The sequence below is a fragment of the Sarcophilus harrisii genome, chromosome 5 (genome assembly GCF_902635505.1).
Source record: "Sarcophilus harrisii chromosome 5, mSarHar1.11, whole genome shotgun sequence".
In the NCBI taxonomy this organism is placed as follows: Eukaryota; Metazoa; Chordata; class Mammalia; order Dasyuromorphia; family Dasyuridae; genus Sarcophilus; species Sarcophilus harrisii.
The window spans coordinates 253,245,218-253,269,470 of NC_045430.1; the positions used below are offsets into that span (position 1 = coordinate 253,245,218).

The following is a 24,253-nucleotide window of genomic DNA, read 5'->3' on the forward strand; positions in this document are numbered from 1 at the left end:
AATCTGTGATCCTATAACATCACTGGATCACAGATTTAGTGCTTGAAAGTATCTTGTAATTGGAATTATACTCATTTTAAAAACATGGGCCTTTGTTTCAGGGAAGAAGCTGGTATTGTTAAAATCACTGCACAATCTTCCAAAATTCAGTATAGTCAGCTTCTCCCTGTTCAACACAGGGCCCAAAGCACTATCCACAAACATGTCCAAGATACAGGTACTGCTAGACCAGTTCTGTGATTTGCTCATTTAACTATGCTGTAGTTTGGGGAAAAAAAGATACATTTCAATTGAACCAGCTACACCCAGTGAAAGAACTCCGGGAGATAACTATGAACCATTACATAGAATTCCCAATCCCTATACTTTTGTCTGCCTGCATTTTTGATTTCCTTCACAGGCTAATAGTACACTATTTCAAACTCTGGTTCTTTTTGTACAGCAAAATAACTGTTAGGACATGGGGGGCTGTTAGGACTGTTAGGGATGAGGGGAAGGAGGGAAAAATTGGAACAAAAGGTTTGGCAATTGTCAATGCTGTAAAATTACCCATGCATATAACTCGTAAATAAAAAGCTATGAAAAAAAAGATACATTTCATCTACAGAATTTTTTTGATGTGGATATTTAGTCCAATAATCTGAGTGATTATACATCAGATAAGGTTCTCCTTAGGGCCCTATGAAATCAGCATGTGATTGACAAACAACAGTATACAGAGTATGCTATCATTTATAATATCTCTTCCACCTAAACTATGGGCTCAAAATGATTTTTTTAAAAAAAGTTTTTACTGACATTTTCATTTTATAATTGTTCTTAGTATTCCTCTCCAAGGTCCTTCCATATTACAAACAATATTTCTTAACACAAAAGAAAAAAAATTCTGCATAGCTTGTCAATACACAAAATAGTATAAAATATAATGGGATAAAGTATGTTCTCATATGATGGAAAATGAGGCTGAAAAGATAAAGACAAAATATAAATGAGTTTGTCTGACTCCAGAAATATTAGGAAGTAAAAAGATCTAGTCGTAAGGAAAATCATTTGAGTAGCAGTAGAGCAGATGAAGTTGGAACTGAGGCTACTCACCTGCAATGACAACCTAGGTGAGGGGAACCAAAACTGAAGCTACCAGAATAAAGAAAAAGGTTGACTACAAGAAATGCCACAGAGGGGAAAAAATTAGCAAAATGTAGCAATGTGTAAATTGTAAAATTTACACATTTAAAATTTGTGTAAATGAGGGAGACCAAGGCCCTGAGTAACTAAAATTACAAAACTGAAAGACTGAAAGAATTGTGATACCTATACTAGAAGTAGGAAAGAAGGGGAAGTTTGAAGGGAAAGGTAATGAATTTAATTTTGGATGTACTGAGAATTGAGCCAATGCTGGGATATGCAGATTAAAATGTCCAATAGGCAATTGGTTATGTGAAGCAAGGGAAGAAACTGGAGCTAGATATGTATCTCTGGGAGTCCTAAGCATAGAGATGATAATTAAACCTATGGGAACTAAAGAGGTCCCCAAGAAAGTGAAAGGGGGAGGCTAAGAAAGAGCCCTGTGGAAACACTGACATATACCATAGGGATCATGATCTGGATAATGATCCAGCAAAGAACACTGGTTCCGAGGTTAGCAGGAGACAGTCAGGAAAGTCCAAAGAAGAGAAAACATCCAAAAGGAGAGAGTGCTTAACAGTATTTTTTGTAGTCGGCTTCACAGTTATTGTGAATATAATGCTTTGCAACAATAATATACTATGCATGAATTATTATTATGGGCTTTTTGTTTTAACACAAAGAACTAGAAATTCAAAAAACACAATCAGTCCAATATGTCTACTAGTTCATGATTGGGGATTGGCAAAAGGAACATCTGTGATTCTGAGACCTTTTGGTACTTTTAAGCAACTCTCTAAGATCATTAATAGCCGAGAAGATCCTGATATGCACAGAAAAGAGATCACTTTCTTTGTAATTTCTTATGCAAAAGTCCCACTCCTATTCCCATCTCTAACAGTGGTAACAAACCTTGAATATGAATTGTTGCCCAAATATTCACTAGTTGGATGCTCTTGGGTAAATATGAACCTCTCTAAGCCTTGGCTTTCAAATATGAAAAAAAGGGATATTCATCTCATCTAACAATGAGGGTTACTGACACTTTAAAAAAAAGTTTTTCATTTATGTGAGTTTCTAGGTATTTTCTACTTCTACATATTTGTGATTTCCTCCAAGAATGCATATGGCAACCCTATGTTCTTATCCTTTATAACATATACAACACTGTCCATATCTCCTAAACACTTCTCCATAATGGGTCTATGCAAAATAGTTTGTCTTCAGTTACCTCTATAGGGTAACTGATAGGGTAGTTACCTCTATCATATGCGAGATGTCCATTTATTATCTCAATCTCCCCATAGAATGATCTCACATTTTTAGGCCTTATAAAAAGGCTTTTCAAGCCACTTCTTTTAACAATTTGTAGGTGATAATAAGCTGTAGTCTGCTTATATCTACCATAAATTTCTCTATTTTGCTGAATTGTCTTTTTCCCCTCTTTGTTATGTGGGATGGTTTACTAGGTATGTGAGGGAAAACATACTGAAATTATTGTGATGTTTATATTAACAAAATTATGCTTTAGAAACGATATATACCTTAAAATTACTGACAGTTCTATTTAATTCTCCAATTTCAATTTTTTCATCTACTTCCCATTAATTATGCAGACAAATCATTGTTCATCTGCAGTGCCTATACACACTACAATAGAAAATATATACATTGATAGAGTAATTAAGTACTTAACAGAACTTTGTATCATTAAAAAAGCCACATTATTCATCTAATTAGGATACTTTCTGTGTGGATCATAAACTGAATTTTTAGGGGATGATAATCAATTTCTATGAAGGGAAAAACACCAATTCAACAAAACTATCCAAAACATTGCTGCATATCTGATACACTATCTGAGATGGAGTCCAAAACACATCTTTTCAATAGTACTATTCTAATTTCAAACCGTAGAAAACCCAAATCTCAGGAGAATCAAGATTTTAGGTGATCCAAAAACCAATGAGTTCAATAAAATAAATCCAAATGCAGTGAATCCAAAAATAAACAAACAAACAAAAAAACCCAGATGTATGTTAGCATATTATTTCCCATATATATGTTCTGTTCCTTCTAGTTTTATCTATAGATATTCCTGAGATATTTTGCCTTATGGTCTTACAGGCACTTGAGAAACTTGGGTTTGTTTTTGTTTTTGCCTCTGCTGTATTTCTCCACTTCATGTTGCCATGATGCTTATAACTACCCACCTTCTTCAGAGAAGCGAATAAAACAAGTAGTAGTGTTTGTCTGGAAAGGCTATTCAGTGTTGATTGGCTATCTAAATCTATTTAACTACCTTCAGTCACTCTGCTTGAACTGAACTCTCAACTTTTAATCTAAGATCTGCTTATACATGATTTCTTAACTAGTTAATTAGTTGAACAAAACAGCTGAACAAAAACTTAATGAGAACCTATTATGGTGTATCCTTCCAAAGAATAACTTTTCTCTCAGGAACTTATTAAAATACATCCCACCAAAAACTTATATGAACTGATGTTGAGAACAATTTAAACAACACGAACATTACAAGGAGAGAAATGTATTAAAAAAATACATGATTCCTTTTCAAAAAGTAGTAATTAGAGTGAGTATCTCAACCTCTTTGTGGTAACTATAGTGAAACTAATATATGTACCCCAAAAATATGTATCCTAAAAGTAGTTCCGATGCTATCTATTCAGAAGAAACAAACTCCAACCAAATGATGACTTCATCACCAAAGCAAGTCATATCCAAAAAGTCCAAAATACGAACCTGTGAATTTTGAAGTGAAGGTTTGTTGTTTAATTCTTTAAATGTAAAAATTCTTTTAAAAAGGAAATTGAGGGGGCAGGTAGGTGGTGCAGTGGATAGAGCACCAGCCTCGAGTCAGGAGGATTTGAATTCAAATCTGATCTCAGACACTTCCTAGTTGTATGACCCTGGGCAAGTCACATAAACCCCAGTTGCCTCAGGGGAAAAAAAAGGAAATTGAATACTTCCATATTACTATTATTCAGCAAAATGAAAAATCTTCTTGGGAAATGGTTATAAAACAAAAATTTCCAATTGAGACATTATAAAATGACATTATTTCAGAGAAAGGAGGATTTTAGAAAGAAATGAAACAAGTTTCAAGGGTGTGTGTGTGTGTGTAAAATTCATTGCTAGGGATTCAGTACTTAATTCTACTTAGTTGACAGCTAATGAAGGTGGAAAGAAGGAGAAAAGGGCAAAAGTACCTGTTTCTGCATCAAGTCAATATATGGAAAACTAGATTACTGGATCATTTCAGTGTGCTATCAACTATACTACTTTCAATTTCATAAGCTCAAATTGTCAAATATGAAATGTTCTACTGTCCAATGTCTAATGTCAGTGGTGATTCAAGCAAGAGGAAGAATAGGGGATAGAGGAAAAAACAGAGGGGAAGGGAAGGGAAAAGAAAAGGATAACCATTTCTTCTACTTTTAATTTTAGTGCTTTTACAAAGTTAAATAAAAAGTTAATTTTTAAAAAAAAATTTAAAAAGTTAATAAAAATTAAAAAAAGTTAATAAAAGATTAGTTTCTGCCCATGCAAACAAACAAGAAAAACCAAATCATGGTGAATATTTTGTTTATAATCTACTTTGGCAAATATTAAGTGAATACAAACTTAAATAATGTTATCTTTATTAAATAATGCTTAACGTACCAGATAAAATAAGTAGTTCAATAATCTCTGCATCTCCCAGATAAGCAGCAGCATGTAATGGTGTCCTCTTTTCATTGTCCTATGATAAGAAGGGGAGAAAAGTTTTAAATTTAAAGGATATTAGTGTATCAGTTAAAAGTCAGAAAGCATCAGACAGAGTTAGGACAGATTCTTATGAAACGATTTCATATTTTATCTAAATAATGAAAGATGTACGATCCACCTCTTTTTCATATTGTTTTCATTCGGTCTTTGAACTTGCAATTTAGTAACACCAAATTTAATATTTAAGTCATACTGATTTAAAATTTAAGTCATACTGATTTTAGGTAAAAATTCACTTCTAGAAACCATCATTCAATGCTCTCATTTTACATGTGAGGAAAAGTAGGGACCATGAAATGATTTGCATAATAAGTGAAAAGAGCCTACATTCAATTAGCCACCAATCCAATGTTCTTTGTACTAAAAGATACTGTCACTACTTCAGATTTGATTCCATCTTGAACAAGCCTTAAGAATTGCAAAATAATATGTAAATATGAGTTGTTATTGACAGACCATCTATAACTATAAAACATCACTACCAGCCTAAAAATGCACCAAGACTCTTGGAACACCTGGTATATTGTATATTAGATGGAAATTCAGTGAGAAGCATTTCTGTTTACTTTGTTCAAAATATCAATTAAGTAATTTTGAAAATCCTGAACTAATTTATTGAGAAAGGGAAACATTTCAGGACGGAGAGGTTAGAGTAAAGAAGAAGCCAAACATGACCATGAAGTATATAGTTATGAAAATTAATTGAATGCTTATAAATTCTAAAGCTAAAAAGGGACTTAGTATTCCCTAAAGCAAATGTACACATATTTAACATATCAAATTGCTTGCTGTCTAGGAGAGGAGGTAGGGAAGAGAGGGAAAGGGGAGAGAACTAACTTTTCTTTTCCAATTAAATTTTTATTTTCAATAACAGGAGTACCTTAATTCCCGATAAAAATTCTTTCCTACATAAGTATTAAGGATTAGATATATAATCCTAACATTATAAAAATCTTATAATTAATATATAATATTACATATTATATATTACACATATAATAAAATAATAACATAACTAATCTTATAAAACATGAAAAAAGTGTAACTAGAACAGGGAATATAAACTGTTCTCTTCAATTTCTTTTCCCTTAATTATGCTGAAAAGAAAACTATACTGGTTTCCTCTATTCAACCCATAAATAATTTTGTTGACAAGGTCTTTGGCTATAAAAGAATATAAATACTGTAATAATTGTCATAGGACTTATCGTAAAGAAAATGCAACAGTCCAAGTAACCATATAATTATAGTTTGTAAGCTTGGGAAAGTGAGACAAAGGATAGCACTAAACCCAGTTTTCTGCAACAGTGACTTTTGAAGCCATCTTCAATTTTTTTTCTTAAAATTTTGAAGTAGAATTAAGAGTCAGCTTGGAAATCACAAAAACTAAGCTCAAATATTCAAATATCTCATTAAATTGAAGCTCTTTCCAAAGATGCAGATTGTAATCTATCCATGTCTATCTTATGATACTCTCACAGAAGTCCATTGATATTTCTATTAAGACAGCAGCAGAATACTCTGGCTATCATGACCTGACAAGCAACTTGCTTATCTTCTATCACATTTTCCCTGATGACCTCCTTTACATTTTTTTTTTTTGCTATTTTTACCTGGTTATCTACTGTGGCTTGAATAACCTTTTTGCTAATTTTAGAAGAATTGTTCTTTATTTCATCACTTATTCAAAGCTTTCTGGAGGGGGAAAGAAGGGTGAAAAATGTCTTAGAATAATTACTTAAAATAAGTGGATGTAAAAGAAACACTTCTGCAAATTTGCTCTAGAAAGATGGTGGAAAGAATCATCTCAGGTTCTAATACCATAGTTTAAAAAAAAAAAAATTCCAAAGTGATGATGATTCATGCATAAGTTTCAATGTAATTAAGGCAAGTTGGCCAATTTGATGGCAGTGGTCTATAACAGAACCCTTCAACTCTAAATTATAATTTAAAAAAAATTACTAGATTGTCTACAGATCACCTCACAAAACAGGCAGCTAAATCCAAGACAGCTGAACAAGATACTGGCTATTTAAATAGATAGTAAATGCTTGCCCTGTTTCTTTCTATCTCCCTGATTATAGAGTTATGCTTATTATCTATGGTCTCTTGTAATATCCTGACCCTTATGAAAAGGTTACCTACGAGACAAATTTAGGATTCTATACGTTTCAGTATTAACTTTTTTTTTTTGGGGGGGAGGGTTATTTTCGCTATAAGCACCACTGAATTTAGTTTCCTATTTTGTTGTAGAATTAATTGCCTATTATAATACCCAAGTCAAGGGTACAAACTTAACTGACTCAAAAGTAAAAATACTGACTAAAGAAACTGTTAGCAGACAAGAAAGAGGAAGCAAGAAACAAAATTTAAATGAAAATAGACATTTGGTAGCCAAATTTTGGTGATATTCCATAAAGAGTATCAAAGAGACGAAATACTGAGGAAAATATAGGAACCATAATCATTTTGTAATGTCTTGATGAACTAATACCTTACTACCTAGGGACCCAAGTGTGAAAAGTCCTCAACCTCTATTTAAAAAGATTAAAAAATACATAGGAAACTATGCAATGATACAGAAGTAGATGGACTCATCCACCTTTGTAACTATTTATAGTCCTTGAATAAGAGACAACGCAGTCTTGTCTAACTGGTTATGTTAACCCTTTGTTTTGTTTAAAAGAATTTCTTTAACAATTGTAAAACACAGAAAGACTACAATCCTGCCATTCTACAGCCCTCCTCCAACTCTCTCACTGATTATGGCTCTGAACTCCCTTTCCAAGGTATACTATAAGCATTTGACAACAATGAACAAAGAGTTAACTCAATTCAATATATTTAGTTTTACTCATTTTTGTACTCAATACAACACACTGGAACAATCATTGAAAATGACTTTGCTGCTGAGTTCCCAACAGTTTTCTGGATATAAGGCAAGTACACCCATCCTTGAGGGCAGAGGACTCTTTTTGCTTGTCTCTGTATTCCCAGCATGGCGCACAGTATCAACATACAGTAAGGTATTAGTGAATTCCTATTAACTTGAATTGAAATAACTATATACCACCATAGCCAAAGAACTATAAAACCGCATATACCCTTTGATCCAACAATATCATTACAATGTCCATAACTCAAAGAATCATCAAAAAGGAAAAAGGACCACATGTACTAAAATGTTCATAGCAGTTCTTTTTGTGGTGGAATTGTATGGATGTCCATCGACTAGAGACTGGCTGAACAAGTTATGGTATATGACTATTGTTCTCTAAGAAATGATTTCAGAAAAACCTGGAAAGACTTGCTAAGTGAAGTGATCTGAATCAGAACAATGTACACAGTAACTGTAATTCTATGGGACAATCAATTGTATTGTTGATGGACTTGGCTCTTCTCAATGTGGTGATTCAAGACAATTCCAATAGTTGTGAGATGGAAAATGCTGTCTGCATCCAGAGAGAGAACTATGGAGATAGAATGTGGATCAAAGCATAGTCTCATAGATCCCCCCTTTCCCTTTTTGGATATTATTGTCATTACATGACAAATATGGAAATGTTAAAAAGAATTGCACATATTTAACTTACATCAAATTGCTTACTAAGAGTAGGGAGTGAAGGGAAGGAGGTAGAAAAATTTGGAACTCAAAATCTTAAATTAATACTGAAAAACATCTTTACATGTCATTAGAAAAAAATCGAGTGCAAAAAAATCTATGTTCTGACTATGAATGAACAAAAAAAATTTCTGATCAAGTAGAGCAATACAAACTTTATTAATATTAATAACATCTTGTTTCTGTAAAAAAGTTTCTTCCTTTATTGTTATAAGGCAACATATCAATCTCTATGAGTGATTTATAAAGAACTGTCACTATCAATACACTATGTTTAAAAAAAAAAAGCTCATCCATCACATTAAAAATAATATTAGGCACTATATATTTTTAAATGTTGGGGGTAACTAGAAAGCAGTCTGGCAGATATTAGGCTTAGATGAAGACCTTATACAATTCCATAATCCAGTCTAAGTGTAAATATGATCTTACTATTATAGATTACATTGTAAGTAAAAATGTAAGAGAAATAGATCATATTCCTTCCACAGCTTTGGGCAAGAGATGCGTTATTAATCAGATAAGAGATAAAGGCAATTACAAAAGACAAAAAAAACCCGATTATTTGAAATTGAAAAGATAACACAGACAACATTAATGCAGAAGAAAAATAGTCAAATGGGGAAAAATTTTAAATAATTTTTTTCCTTAAAAGGTTTGATATCCAAGATATACAAACAACTAAGAAATACAAACATGCACATCAAGACACATATGTGCACACACATATATATCAGTCATTCTTTAATCAACCGTCAAAGGATACGAATAAAAAATTTTCAAAAGAAATGTAAAATGTTCTCTTATAACTGCTTTGAATATTATGAATTATGAAGAAATTGAATTGGGAACATAAGGACCTTTAGAAATTTGGTCAAAGAGAACATATTTATGTATCTAGGACAATGCAGATTTTGTGACCTATTTACAGAAAAGCAAGGAATTCCATCTGAGGGGGTCCCTTCATAAAATCTCACATTTCATTTCTGAAAACTAAAATATTACTTCTTTGGTCTGAGTGTCAGAAATAAGATCTTGTGTCTCAAACTGAACATAATTGCTAAAACTGAAAAGTCACATTAAATTTTACAAATAAATATAGCCAAGACAGAAAACATGTTTTTGTTTTTTAAATTTTCTTACCAAGCTATTTCAGTAAATATATTTACTCTAAGCTTATGTTCTCTGGCTGGCTATTAACAGTAAAGACACTGGTGTGGACTTCTGCACTATATTCTTAGAAGTACAGGCCCACAGAGCACTTTGTTCCTCAGACAGCTATCTTACTAGTTGGGGTTGAGGGAATATACCAAGAAGTCACTTAGTCCATCATTAAGGGTTTATTTTGGTTTATAGTCATCATTGGTCGACATTAGACCATCATCCTTTTCAGGGCTGCTCATCCACCTTGTCTAACCAGTTGTCCAATTCTCACCTGTGGCTCTCCAAGCGGTTATATAGCATGCACAAAAGCCACACCTGGGCAGAACCATTTCAGCAGAGAAGCTAAACCAAAATTAATAATAGTAATAGGTCTCAAACCTATCAAATCAGTGAATTGGGGAAAAGGGGTCTCTACTCACAAACTCATGAAAACTTCCCCCCAAGAAATGGAGGGATGAGAATAATTTGACTCAATGGCCATGAAAGTAAAAGTAATTGAAGCAAGCACTGTGGAGCTTGTTCAGATAGTGAAGACTCCAAGGGCATCTCCAACCATTGCCAGACATCCTGATTTCTCTCTTCCAACTCAACTTTTACATTCTACCTCACTCGAGTCCAATTCATTAAGACATCAACAATAGTATGACTATACAAAAGCTAGATGAAACTTATCTGTAGGGTACACGCCATAAAGAGCCAAGTACAATTGAAATTTTGCAGTATTCATGAATCTCTTGGCTCAGATATATATATAAAATATTATATTATATATATGTTACATTCTAAGGACTATCCGTTAAAATGATATATTATAGATATGTATTATCTATTACTTATATTATTATGTATTATATATATATTATCTATTACCTATCTATTAATATATATTATTTATAATATATATTATAGATATATATCTATATCTATAACTAATGACCTAGTCCTAATGACCAAAAGTTTGAAAAGTCAGTCTAATATGCCTATACCTGTTAATGGAAAGAAATGTGCTAAAAGCACAAATACAAGAAAAAGGAATAGCAAGCCATAAACCAGTGTTGACAAAAAGTCAAACTTTTTACAATATCTTTATCCTATTAAAAATGATTGAGGATTTTTGGCCAAAGAGTTTTTGTTTATGTGGGTTATAGTTATAGATATTGATCACATTAAAAATATAAACCAATTATGAATTTGTAGACTCTCTGAAAGGATTTCAGAGATTCCAAGGATGCTCTGGACCAGACTTTGAGAACCACTGGAAAACAATCAAATTATTTTCATAATAGTTGTGATTATATTACATACACACACACACACATAAATACTAATGTTAAACATTTAATAAAACGAAGCATAAATATTTTCTTAAACTTATTTTCTATGTAGTTTTCCTGGTGTATGTGAGAGAGTGAGAAAAAGGAGATTTTTGAACACGAGTCTTTATTGCTTTCCCTCAATGTCATGGTAGATCTGTTTTATGTCAAAATTCAAAATTTGTCTCACAAAGCAATTCCTTCTTAGGTTTTTATCTTCTTATGTCTAAGTATCATTATGTTACATAAATTTGACTATCAACAGAGAGAATAAGCCAGATATTATTCACTTGACTAAAACTGTACTGTTATTTCAATTATAGCATAGAAGTGATCCAGACTTCTCTAAAGCAAACTGGCAGATCTTAAAGTGGAAAGACTTCAAAGTACATGTTAGGTAATGGAATCTCTGAAACCTGAGAAGCCACAGTAAGTTCTGAAAAATTCTACAAAGATAAAAAAAAAATCATTGCTATCAACAATGCCTACTATATAGATATAAAAATCACGGGTGTGTATAATAAAAATGCAAAACATTTTTTGACAACTAAGTTGACTTTTTCTCAAAGCAGTTTTTAAACTGTTAATATACAAAAGTCTCTGTAAAAGAAAATAGATGTTATAAACCTACATCCTTTTATTTTTAGTAACATCATTTTATAGAATATTACAAATCTACAACTCACAGGATTACAAGAGTAGGAGCCAGGAAAGACTTTAGATATAATATAATCCAATGGCTTTATCTGACAAAGAAGGAAACCAAAATTCACCAAGTCAAGGAATATGTCCAAGATTTGCAGTTTTTTATGCAATCATCTTTTTTTACTGTATTGTTATAAATTTAAAGAAAAGTAGAGGAGAATAGTACATATGATGAAAAGTAACAAATTAAAGGCATATCCCTCAAAGTCTTCCTACTCCCTAAAATTAAAGATTAAAATTAAAATTAAGAAATACTGAGAAATAGTATTGTAGCCCTATTTGGTCAGTGCTCCATTTGCAACATGATTACCATGAAACAAATTATCCTGGTCATATGAAAAATGTTCTAAATCACTACTGATTACAGAGAACTAACCATCTTGTTGAGGTCTAGTTTTGAGGTACCTAAATGAAATTAAGGTTTAGTTGAGGTATAGTGGCAGGTTTGGGGTACAGGAAGTCAAATGGAGCTCCCCTGCAACCCCCTTGGTTTTGCATAAGGATACGGGGGTAAATGAGGTCTAGTAGCGGCACGAGTCCCCAATAAAGGCATCTATCAGCCAAAAGCTAGACTGATAAAAAGAGTTTTATTATTGGGTTTGGAAGTAAGGAGATGAAGGTAGAGATAAGGCGGGCACTGGACAGAGGGTCCTCACATGGCTAGCATGTTTGGGACTTCTGCAAAGAGGGGGGTCCCAAGGTGTCCCTTTTATAAAGAGAGATTTAGCTTGAGGGGCTTTTGGGTTAGCCTCAAAGTTGGCTCAGATTTGAGTGGGGCTGGGTCAGGCCCCGATCTTCTATTGGAAATACAAAGGGACCAGGATTTGTGAGTAAAAGGGTAATTACATTAACTAGGAGGGGGTGGGAATCTAGAAAGGAATCTTTCCCACATCAATCTCACACCTATTAGATTGGCTAAGATGACAAGAAAAGATAATGATAGAAGGGGTGTGGGAAAATAGACACTAATACATTGTTAGTGGAATTGGAAGTGATCCAGTCATTCTGGAGAGCAATTTGGAAATATGCTCAGTGGATTATCAAATTGTGTGGATCTGTATGTCAGGGAGATGATAAAAAAGGGAAAAGGACCCCCATGTGCAAAGATTTTTGTAGCATCTCTTTTTGTAGGGGCAAGGAATTGGAAATTAAATGGATGCCTATCAATTGGGGAATGACCAAATAAGTTATGATATATGAATGTAATGGATGTGGTCTATAAGAAATGATAAACAGACTGATTTCAGCCTGGATACACTTATGTGAAATGAGGCTAAATGAAGTCAGCGGAACCAAGAGAACATTGTACACATTAACAGCAACTTAGCAATGTGATTGATAATCCAAGACAATTCCAATGGACTTGGGATGGATAATGCCATTTGCATGGAGACTGAATGTGAATGCTTTTTTCTTTCATGTGGTTTTTTTCCCTTTTGTTCCGATTTTTCTTTCAGGATATGACAAATATGGAAATATATTTAAAATGAGTGTACATGTATGTATTTATACTGCTTGCCACCTTGAGGATGGGGGAAGATGGAAAAAAAGGGAAATGTTTGGAACTCAAATATTCAAAAATGTTGAAAAATGTTGAAAACTATCTTTACATGTACTTGTAAAATAAAACACTACTAAGGAAAAAAAAAATCCAACTGTCCTATGGTTTGGGCAAGGGCAAAATTGGCAATAGGATAAAGGGGTATGTGACCAAGAAAACAGTATAAAAATTGAAATGGTTTGCTTGCATAGACTGATACATAGCAAGAACTAGGAAAACAATTCATACAATGGTTGCAATAAAAAAAGAAAAAAAATTTTAAGAACTCTGATGCAGTTACCATTAGACTGATGAATCAAGCAGAGAGGGGCAGAATGAAAAAGATCCAACAAAGCAAACAGATGGGTTTGATTTGCTTAATTATATTTATTTGTTATAAAGAAAGGTTTTGAATGGTGGTGGTAAAGAGTTATGGAAGGTGAGGGGAATTAATACTGATGATGTCAAATAATAGAATTGAAAAAACCAAACATTTAAAATATATTTAGAAGAAAGCAAAAGGAAGTTCAGATAAATAGGGTAGTGTTATTACTAATGGATTAAACTCTTACATGTACTTTTAAAAAAAAGATACATATAATTGAGTTTCTTCTTTGTATTTAGATATGTTCATTTTGTTGATGTTTCTCAAGGTCAACTGAAAAAAATTAAAAATGTCTAAACTCTTTGCTTCCACTTAGCATCCTTTTCCCATGCATTCTCAACTCAACTCTGGATTCTATCTTCATCATTTAAATGATTTAAATTTAAATTTAAATGAAAACAGCCTCCCAAGTTATCAGTGATGTAACTGCCAAATCTGATAGCATTTTCTTAGTCCTTGCCCTTCTTTGCCTATATGCTGCACTATTGGTACTGTTGATTACTTGTTTGCTTTTTCCTCACACTACAATCTACCTCTCTTCTGATTATCCTACAATCTGAGGTTTTTAATCTCAGGTTTTGTTTTTTTTTCTTTTTCCTCATCATCTCTATCACACCCCATCCCACAGTGATTAACCACAAAGATTCCCCAAGGTTCTGTTCTGAGCATCCTTTTGTCAGGCAGACATGGCCACAGAGAATGCCACTATTCTTCTAGATTTCCAGATTCTGAACTTGTCATTTTCCCTGACTTCCCTGATCAGTTTTACTCTTGCTTCTAAATGTCTCTTGCCACCTACAACTTCTCTCCCACACACCCATTCTCTTCTATTTTCAGTCACCACCTTAATTCAATCACATTACACCTGAGCTACTGTAGTGACCCCCTAATTGGTCTTCCTGTTACCCAGGATCCATCCATCAGCCAAAGTGATTTTCAAGCACAGATCCAATTATATGAGTTATCATACTCAATAAATTGAACTGACTCCCTAAAACTTAGCTGCATTTTATCTTTCCATATTTACTATATGTTACTGTTTTTGCTGCACTCTGTGATCCAGATACAGTAGCGCGCACACTCACCCACACCACTCCTTCCCCCATTATAGTGCCTTTCTAAAGCAAAATCAAAATCCCTAGTATTCATGCTCTTCATACTTTGGCTTCACAAAATACTTCTTTTCCTTTGTAAAATTCAGTAAAATTCATACCTTCCACAAGATACTTTTCCTGATTCCCCTCCCCTAATTGTTACCACCCTCCCTTAATAACTAGGGATTTCTACACTTTATTTTTATTTTGTCCTATATGTACACACAAGTACACACACACACTCTCCAAATCAAACCATACATTGTCTGCCTCAATAAATAAAATGTAAGCACTTTCATAACAGATGTTTTTTCACTAGTTATAATTCTTTATGTTGTACTGTTCAGGCCTCTCAATCACATCCAACTTTACTGACCCCATTTGGAGTTTGGAGACTAAGAAGTCTGGAGGGATTTGTTATTTCCTTCTCTGGCTTATTTGACATATGAGGAAACTGAGGCAAAAAAGGTTAAGTCGCTTGCCCAGGGTCACACAGCTAGGAAGTATATGAGGCCACATCTGAACTCAGGTCTTCCTCACTGGATTACAGGCCCAGCACTGTGCCTTGTGCAATCTAGCTGCTCCATTGTTTTTATTTCCAATCCCCAAGTCCTTAGTCCTTCTTTAATAACATTCATTAGGGCTATGAATAAATGGAAGTCTTCTGAAAGTGCCCAACACACAAACTAATCTGTATTCCTTTCTTTTGATCTCAATTTTTGAAATATGGGGGAAATTACAAATGAAGAAAAGCAACAATAGATTCCCCATAGAGACTCATAGCTAAGCTTCAGGGATAAAGAACACAAACACAAGTTCAAATAATTCCCATTGTTAGTATCTTGGCTATAAAATTAGCTGTGATAAACTGGTAACTCATACAAGCTTACTTTTGGTGACAAAAGATAAAAACCAGTTATTCAGGCCTAAAAAGATTATTGTAAAATATTCATTATATTAAGTAACAGAAGTGACCAAATTAATCATCAGCTAACTAGTATTTAAAAAACAACAACACTAATTATTTAAATTATAATAAGTTACAGAGAAAACGGCATCAAAACCACATCCATTTGGGTAGACTAAAAATCAAAATTAACACAATCTTGCCCATATAAGAGGAGAAGATCTGCATGAGAATTTTTGAGCCACTTTCAATGATGAAATGCATTCCAACTGGTCCAACCTTCACTTATTAATTCAACAAATATTTTATTGAAACATTTAAACAGTATGTTAAGTACAGGGGATAGAAAAAAAACAATAAAACAAAAAATTCAGTCTCTGTCTTCAAAGTGCTTATATTTTGATGGGAAAGACAACATGTAAATAATTAGATACATATAAGATATGTACAGAGTGGATAGAAAGTAATCCCTAAAGGACAAGACAGTAGGAACAAGAAAGTCTAGGAAAGAACTCAAGAATAGATACTATTTGAGGAGTTTCTTGAAAGAAGCCAGGAAAACATACCATGTAAAAGGTCCAAATTTCCCAGGCTTGTTGGATAACTTGTATAAAGACAAAGAAGATAGAAACCAGAGTTTGAGGAACCATAAATAGGCCAGTCTTTCTAGAACAATGACTAAGGTCTAAAGAGGACCATACAACAACAACAAACAGAAAAAAAAAACCCACATTCGGAAGACTTTTAAACAGCACTTGTCCTCAAGAAATGCTTACATTCTAATGAGAAAGACTACTCCAGTTACATGTAAAATCACTTCTTAATCTTTGGCATTCTATGATTCAGCACCAAAAAAGAATGCTAACAAAAATTTTCAACTTTTCCAAACACTTTAATGATATTTTGATAGGTCTAGACATATCTGACATGTAATGTGATTTCAATGCCTTTCATTATAAATGGCATCATTCTGCTGTTTCTTGTTTTTTTAACGCATTTGAATCAAGAGTTGAAAGAATGTTTTTGTAGGGTAAAATATTAGTTTTTAAGTAACAAAGTAAGTATTTTAGACGAGTTGCTTATCAAAAATGACTTCATAATTTGACAACATAAGAACTACCTCCCCAATTTAAGATTACAATTTAGAATAATATAGGTTTTTTTTTTTTTTTTAAAAGAGTACTCATCAATTATTCTGTGGAAGGAGAGAGGGAGGGAAGGACAGAAATCAAAAAGAAAAGAGAGAGAACAAATACCCATGTGTCCAAAAAGCAAACTGTAGAGAAGAAAAGGTTAATTTTTATTTTTATTTATTCACTTACATCAAATTATTTCTTCATCACTATATCTGAATGTTTAATAGTCCTCGTTTCATGGCTAACAATTGGTCAAATGATAATTCATGCTACCTCCAAAGACAACTGATGGATCGAAAGTGCAATTTGAAGAATAATTGTCTCACTTTCCTCTATTTTTCTTGATTTTAAAAAATATGACTAATATGGAAATATTTTTAATTGTGGCACATGTGTAATTTGGTATCAAAATGGAAGGGACATAATCTGAAACTCAAAATTTTAAAAGAATATCAAAAATAATAAATTAAGGGAAGGGAGGCTTGTACCAACAAAGTCATAGTGAGTCATTTTTTCCAACCCAGGTTAGTTGTCACAATGACACAGAAAGATCAGTGGACACTGAGATGAGGTCTGATCATGAGTAGCTGCATGGAATCTTCTAGACACAGAACTGTGTTCAAAAGCAAGAGGAAGAGACCATGCACGAATTCCCAGACATAGATAGAATGGGGAAAGATACCAACTGGGAGTTATGTTTTTATCCAGTTCAGGTTCAAACACAGAACAGGTTAATAAAAGGACCCGTGTCTTCAATGGTAAGAAGGGTCTGGAGGGCAAAGCTGATTCAGGAGCAAGCAGCAACAGTATAGTTCTGAAGCCTGGAGAAAAACCAGGACTACAACACCAGAGGAGCCTCCACTTCTAAGATTCTAAACCAGCAAAAAAATCATAGTTGGCTGACAGTAGATGATCCCAATAGTCTGTTGTCACTCAGACCCAAAGTCAGATTAGGAATTTGCTGAAAGACTAGAGGAACATCAATAAGACACTCAGGAGATATTGAATGCTTGTAGTCCTCAACCTGAGATTCGAGAAAAAGAAAACACTGAAAAAACTAACAAAGTAGCAACAGGACAAGCTCCAACCTTTCCTCCAAAAGTGCACAAACCTAGGCACCAAGATCAAGACCAAAAGTCAGAAAGTAGCCTGGAAGAATAAGCAAAGAGAAAAAGAATCCCAACATACAAAATTATTATGGTGACAGGGATGTTCAAAACACAAAGAAGAAAACTATTCCAGAACAAGAAAAGACTAAATGAATTGGAAAAAAAAATTCAAAGAGAATCTTTGGAAAAGATGAAGCAAGCAAAAAAAAAAAAAAGAATCATGATTTGTCATGAAACAAGAGCTCTAGAGGAAATAACTGGAAAAGAAATTTCAACTTTAGAAGAAAGAATGGAAAAAAAATTAACACCTTGGAAAATAAATATGAAAGATAACTTGCAACTAAGTTTTAGGGAGTCAGTTCAGTTTATTGAGTAGGGTAACTCATATAATTGGATCTGTGCTTGAAAATCACTTTGGCTGAAAGAGGACTTTGAAGCATTCCTATTGAAAAGACAAGCTATATAAAAACTTTGAAATTTAAAAACAGGCATAAGAATAAATAAAGATGGAATTAATAGGGGAAATATGTGTCCCCACTGAATTCTATTAAGGGTCACATCTGACTCTTCATGACTATAATAGCATGGTAGTGCTCATGGCAGGATTTTCTTAAGATACTTGGTTTGCCATTTCCTTCCCCAATGGATTAAGGCAAACAGAAGTTAAATGACTGGCCCCCCAAAATTAGTCGCAGAGCTATTGTGGCCAGATCTGAGTTCAAACCTTCCTGGCTCTACTCCCAGCCCTCTATCCGATGAGTTCCCATTTGGAATTTTCTTGACAAAAATTACAAGAGTGGTTTTCAATTTTTTTCTGCAGCTCGTTTTACAGATGATGTTCAGTTTTTCATGATCACTGATGCATGATTACTGAGAACTAACAATGAAACCAACATGCCATTCAGCCTCCAGAGAAAGAGGTGGAGGAAATTAAGTGCAGAATGGGAAACACACACACACACACAATGTGTAAATTTATTTTGCTTATCTATATATGTTTGTAAGAGCATCTTCTAAAAGTATCAAATGGAGGTCAGGAGGAGGAATTTTTGCTAATTTCTAAAAATAATAATTTTTAAAAGACAATGCAGATGGACAATGAAACCAACATATAAATGATAGGAGAAGAGTGGGCAAGATTGCATTTGTGCAACCCTAATCTACTCCTTCAAACAAAATCACTTTGATATTAATACTTGCCACATGGTTATGAGTAACAGAATACCAGAACTTCTAAAGAACATGAAGAACAGTACATGAAGTCCCATTTTAACAAATGAGCATAGCATATTAGTGACATAAAGTATATCAGCAGAGAAAAGTAGGACAGGAAAAGGAGATGAGGCTAGTCATGTAAGATCAAGAGACAACAGCTTGCATGCTCCACTGGTACCCAAAGATCTAGAGTAAGATCTTTAGTGTACCCAAGTGAACCCTCTCTGAATGGTCTTTGAGAGAGAAGGCAAGGAAAAAAGGGATTATGCAACAACACTGATGAAATAACAGATCAATCTTAAAATATAATTTTTATCTAGTCAAGGAAAATAGGTACACTTTTCTTGTGGATGTTCTTTTAACATTTAAGTACTATTAAAATATGATTATCAAGAGTTCGAATGTTTCACAACAAAGAATAAAAAAATATGCTTTCATAAGTTAAATAGTTCCAAAATGACCACACTCTGATAACTCTGGACAAAATTATTAAGCATATCATATGCACTTTAAAATGATATTTGGTATACTGTGCTAAGAGAATAAAAAGAATCAATGAATCTTAAAAGTTAAGCTATCCATTTATCCATTTCAACTTCCATAATCTCAATTATCTAGAATATAGTCATAAACCTGGAAGATCATCACCTCCTCCCTTCTCCCTCAAGTATAGGGGTTATAATTCCCACAAAACACAAATACAATTAACGATTTTTTTCTGCAAAAAATCTTTCAAGCTCACTAATTGACTGCAAAAAATTATAGCCAATGTTAGTAACAAGGAAACCATAACATATAACTAATCCAGAACTGAATATATTCTTTAAAAGGAAAGGACAACACTTTTGTTTTTGTGTGGCTTTTAAAATAAATAACTATTGCATTTATTGTGTAAGAGGAACAAAAATGGGGGAAAAAAGTCTTTATTTAGAGCTGAATATTCAAAACTCATAAACCCCAGTTTTATTAGAGCTACTTTCTAGATCACATGAAATAGCAAGACACTACTTTATTCACAATACTACAGAGGAACACTTGTTTCAGTGGCAATGCATTAATGGGCCTGATTATGCTAAAATAAATTGCTAACTTTTTAAAACTATATAATAATATTTTTAATGGCCCAGTGCAATTTACTGATTTTTGGAAAGTTCTTTTAAAAAATGAACTACAATAGTAATTCCAGTCCTGAAAGATCATTTGCAAAAACTACAATAACAAAGCTTATAAATGATTCTCCTTTTAACAGTAGCAGAATATAATCAAACAAAGGAAAATTTGTTTATGTGTGCTCAATATCTCTTTACAACTACATTCATTTCTAGGAAGAGAGTTCAAATTTCAACTTCAGGGAAAAAAAAGTTTGCAACAAACATCTATGTCATTAATTACTTTTTATGATTATATATCACCATATTTTCACAGATGAATGATTTTTTTTCCTTTACTTGAAAACTGTGTAAAAGAGAAGCCTTAAAAATACAATTCAAGTTTGAACATTATCTACATTATCTAAATTTAACTCTGCTTTTTATTACCTGAAAGTTAACATCTTCTTTCTTAAATATTAGTGCCCGAACTTCATCAGGATCTCCATTAAATATAGCTTGAACCAGTGATGGCTAAAATATAAAAGAAAAGGGGTATAAAAAAATTTGGCCACAAATGCTTTACAAAACATTGCTGCTTCTAATAACAGACATTAAATTTTTGAATAAAAAAGGATAAAAATCATAGAATGTTTTCTCTGTTCCCACTTCACTAATAATTGAAAACCAATATATAGCAATACTATCTTTGCAAACTGCACAAATGATCACCTTTAGAGAGAAAAAAGCTCCACCTGGGAAAAAAATCATTAATATAGTTTAGCTACAAGGAAATAGTTTATCAGTCCAGATAAATTTGAATTTTTAAGACTAGCCTATTAATCTTATCAATAAGTAAGATTATTTCAATTAAAGAATCTAAAATACACAGGCCCAATTATCTCATTCAGCTAGTTACCATACAATTTAGGGGTCCATTAAAACAAAGCCTCCTTGAAAACATTTTGCTGGGGAGTTTAGAAATAAAGTTTTACCACTGATTAGCATAAGAGTTCACAATCTAGAAAATTACAAAAATAATTCAGTTCTCCTGTTTTTAGACCAAGTACAGTATGTCTGAATGACATGATTAACACACATAAACACGTGTAAGTCTAAATATAAGTTTCCTAATCAACAGCATAAGTATCTATGATAGGATATCATGTTCTACTAGGCAAAGAAGCAGTTGACAACAGCTTTTAAAACAAGGCTAAAGATAACACAGTATGAGATAAAGTTGTACATGTAAACAATACACAAGCTAATACAGTAAATTCCAGGCCTTCCGAATTACTAGTAGTAGCCAGTCTCTCCCAAAAGAGGCAGAATTGCCAATTCCTACTTGTTACCTCAATTTCACAAACTATAGACTAGACATGGAAAAAAGGAACTAAAAGTCAAAATATATATATTTATCCATTAGGCTACAGGCAGTTTACGATCAGACTGAAAGTTTTATAAACACAAGGTTAAATTTTTTTTTTCAAGGCTGAAAATATGTAGCTTCTATACTATCTGAATGATTTTTTTTAATCTTCCAAGAATATCAGAAATGTATTCACTTTGCATTATGACATGGTAAACATAAAACCAAACTAAACCAAAAATATATAAATTCTATTAAGTCTATTTTTTAAAATGGAAAAAAAAAAAAAAGAAATCACTTATACTATACCAGAATACAAACTACTTAAGAAACTATCACATCTTACCAATACATTTCCAGAAGCTGAAGATGGAAGGAATTTATTTTCCTGAGGCAATTTAGAAACAAATGGTGGAGATTCATCTTCTATCTCCTCCAAAACAACAATACACACCCGACTCATCCGTTTAAAACACTATATTTCAAATTATATAGCAAAAGTTACAGTTGGTATATCACAAGTAGTATGTCTTCCTCTTCTGTACACACTTGGGAACATTGTGTGTACTACAGCTGGCATTTAAAAGTTAATTTTAAACTTCAGTTTTTCCAGTGGTAATTGACTCCCACAGCTTTAAAACATCTCTAAAATTGCCAAGTCCTATTAGTCTGTTCAAAGTCACCAGCTCTTTATTACAGAAATTATTAGTAAAAACCAAAACAAAACCTTTTAAAACTAATAATCCCAGTTATAATCTAAATTCATTTGAAAAACCACCCTCTAAAAATTATGTTTCTTTAGTATCACTTCTCTTCACAGAAGAATTTTGTTAGTACAGAGAAGTCATTGTTTGGGGTGACATGACACCACTTTGTATTGACTGAAAGGAGAAGCAACTGCAGTGACAGAGTCGATCCCAGCTATCCCCAATCCAGACAAGGTCAATTTGGTCACGTATAGCTGGCTTTCTTTGAGCTGAAAACAAAATTCAAAAATCTCACTATTCTATCTTCACCTTGTCAAGTCTTCATTTCTTGAGTTTCACTGGTCTCAATGCTGATGTACTCCAGAAAAAATTCATCTGTGCTCAACACAAACTCAGAACATGGAGCTCAGAGGTTAACAATTCTTTCTATGTTTAAAAAATAAACGCGCTCTTCTGCATCAACAGTAAAGCTGCAATACATTTACACACGACGAGTCAGACTATGAGGAACAACGATTAGATTCTTGGTATTAGAATGTGGCCTGTTTAATCGAGATTTCCCAAAGGACAAAAATGCAGATAGCTCTATTTTCATCAATAGCACAGGCAATGCAGAGTCTTCATTCCTCCTCCATAAAGCAGCAGTTGGCTGTGGCTGCTCTAGCAAACAACCCACAACAAGAAAGTCTTAGCAAAAAATAAAAAAATACAAATCAACGGTTTGAGAAGAAGCTATGAAGCTCAAATAACTGTTCAAATCACTGCTTCAGCCTTTTCCTCCACAAAGTAGTTTATCACTTGAGTGTTTTCTTTGATCTCTGCATGAATCCAGCTTCCATTATACAGTCCTCCTTCAGGGGAAAAAAAATCCTCCGTGCATCTTCTTTCCGGCTACTCTTTTATTCAAACATCTGGGTCGGTGCCAATCCAGTTTCCTTCCACTGCTAGCCTTTTTAGTAGATTTCAGATGTTTCCGTGTTCAGTAGATGATCTTGAAAAAGCCGCAAACCCCTCTGAATTAACTGATCGTTAAAAAGAAAGATGAAAAATCAACCACAGGACCCGAGAAATCAGCCCCACAGCAGCATTCCGCCTGAGCCCAGTCTGAAGAGCAGACTGCAGCCCCGCAGGATAAAATGCCTAGTAATGCTCACATGTTACACTTACCACAGAACAGAGCCACTGCTCAGGATGTAACTTCCTCTACACCCCCCACCCCCCCAAAGAGCCAGTTGTAAAGTCTTAGAATGCCCGTGCCAGTTCTGTGACTAATTCAGATGAAACTAAAAAATTCTTAGCTGAAAAATGAGTGTGCTTTTAACATTTTCCACTAAAAGCCACAAAGAAATCTGGTATCCTGGTGTACTGCCTCTGCTGACTAACATCCCTTTATGCAAGTAAACAGTTCCAAACAGCTTAAATGTTTTCATATGTTACTGTATAGAAGCCATTTAACTCTTTTCATGCTTAACCAGAATTGTAAAAAATGGATTATTTCCTTGCAAAACTGGTATCAGTATTTGGGGATTTAGACATAAAGAGTAAATTTACAATCAAATATATAATACAACATAGATATTTAGCTAGACACATACTTAGGCTAAACTACTGTTACTTACACAATTTTGATAATTATGAAACCACAAATATTCTGCAGGAAATTTCAAACCAGAATTCCCACTTTTTTTTCCTACTAGCTGCATGGTACCAGCAAGATAATCTCCTTATATCTCAGTATCTTCACAAATAAAACTGCAATAATAATGCTTCAGCCAGTATATATATAAACACTTTAATAATAATAATAAAATCATTTACATAGTTTTAAAGAAATGAGTCTTTTGTGATCTTGTAAATTTACCCCTAATATTCATTAAGTGCCTACTATATTCCAACCATTATGCAAAATGCTAGGGATACAAAAAGGGAGGGAAGACCCTGTTCTCAAAAAACTCATAGTCTAATATGGGGGAAAACAGGATATG

General features: G+C 33.3%; 1 protein-coding gene across 3 annotated transcripts in view; it reads right to left on the minus strand.

The window, feature by feature from the left end:
• ANKRD28 (ankyrin repeat domain 28) overlaps positions 1 to 24,253 on the minus strand; it is a 153,816-nt gene that overhangs the window by 78,106 nt on the left and 51,457 nt on the right. The window contains exons 1-3 of one of the 3 annotated variants that reach the window (XM_012551351.3): positions 21,908 to 23,458; positions 20,643 to 20,726; positions 4,810 to 4,888 (exon numbers count right to left, since the gene is read on the minus strand). In XM_012551351.3, coding sequence (XP_012406805.3) covers positions 4,810 to 4,888; positions 20,643 to 20,726; positions 21,908 to 22,024 — 280 coding nt within the window. In that variant the 5' untranslated portion in view covers positions 22,025 to 23,458. Of the gene's footprint in view, positions 1 to 4,809; positions 4,889 to 20,642; positions 20,727 to 21,907; positions 23,470 to 24,253 lie in introns of those variants that run through there. The other 2 variants (XM_031940272.1, XM_031940271.1) reach the window with 2 other exon arrangements.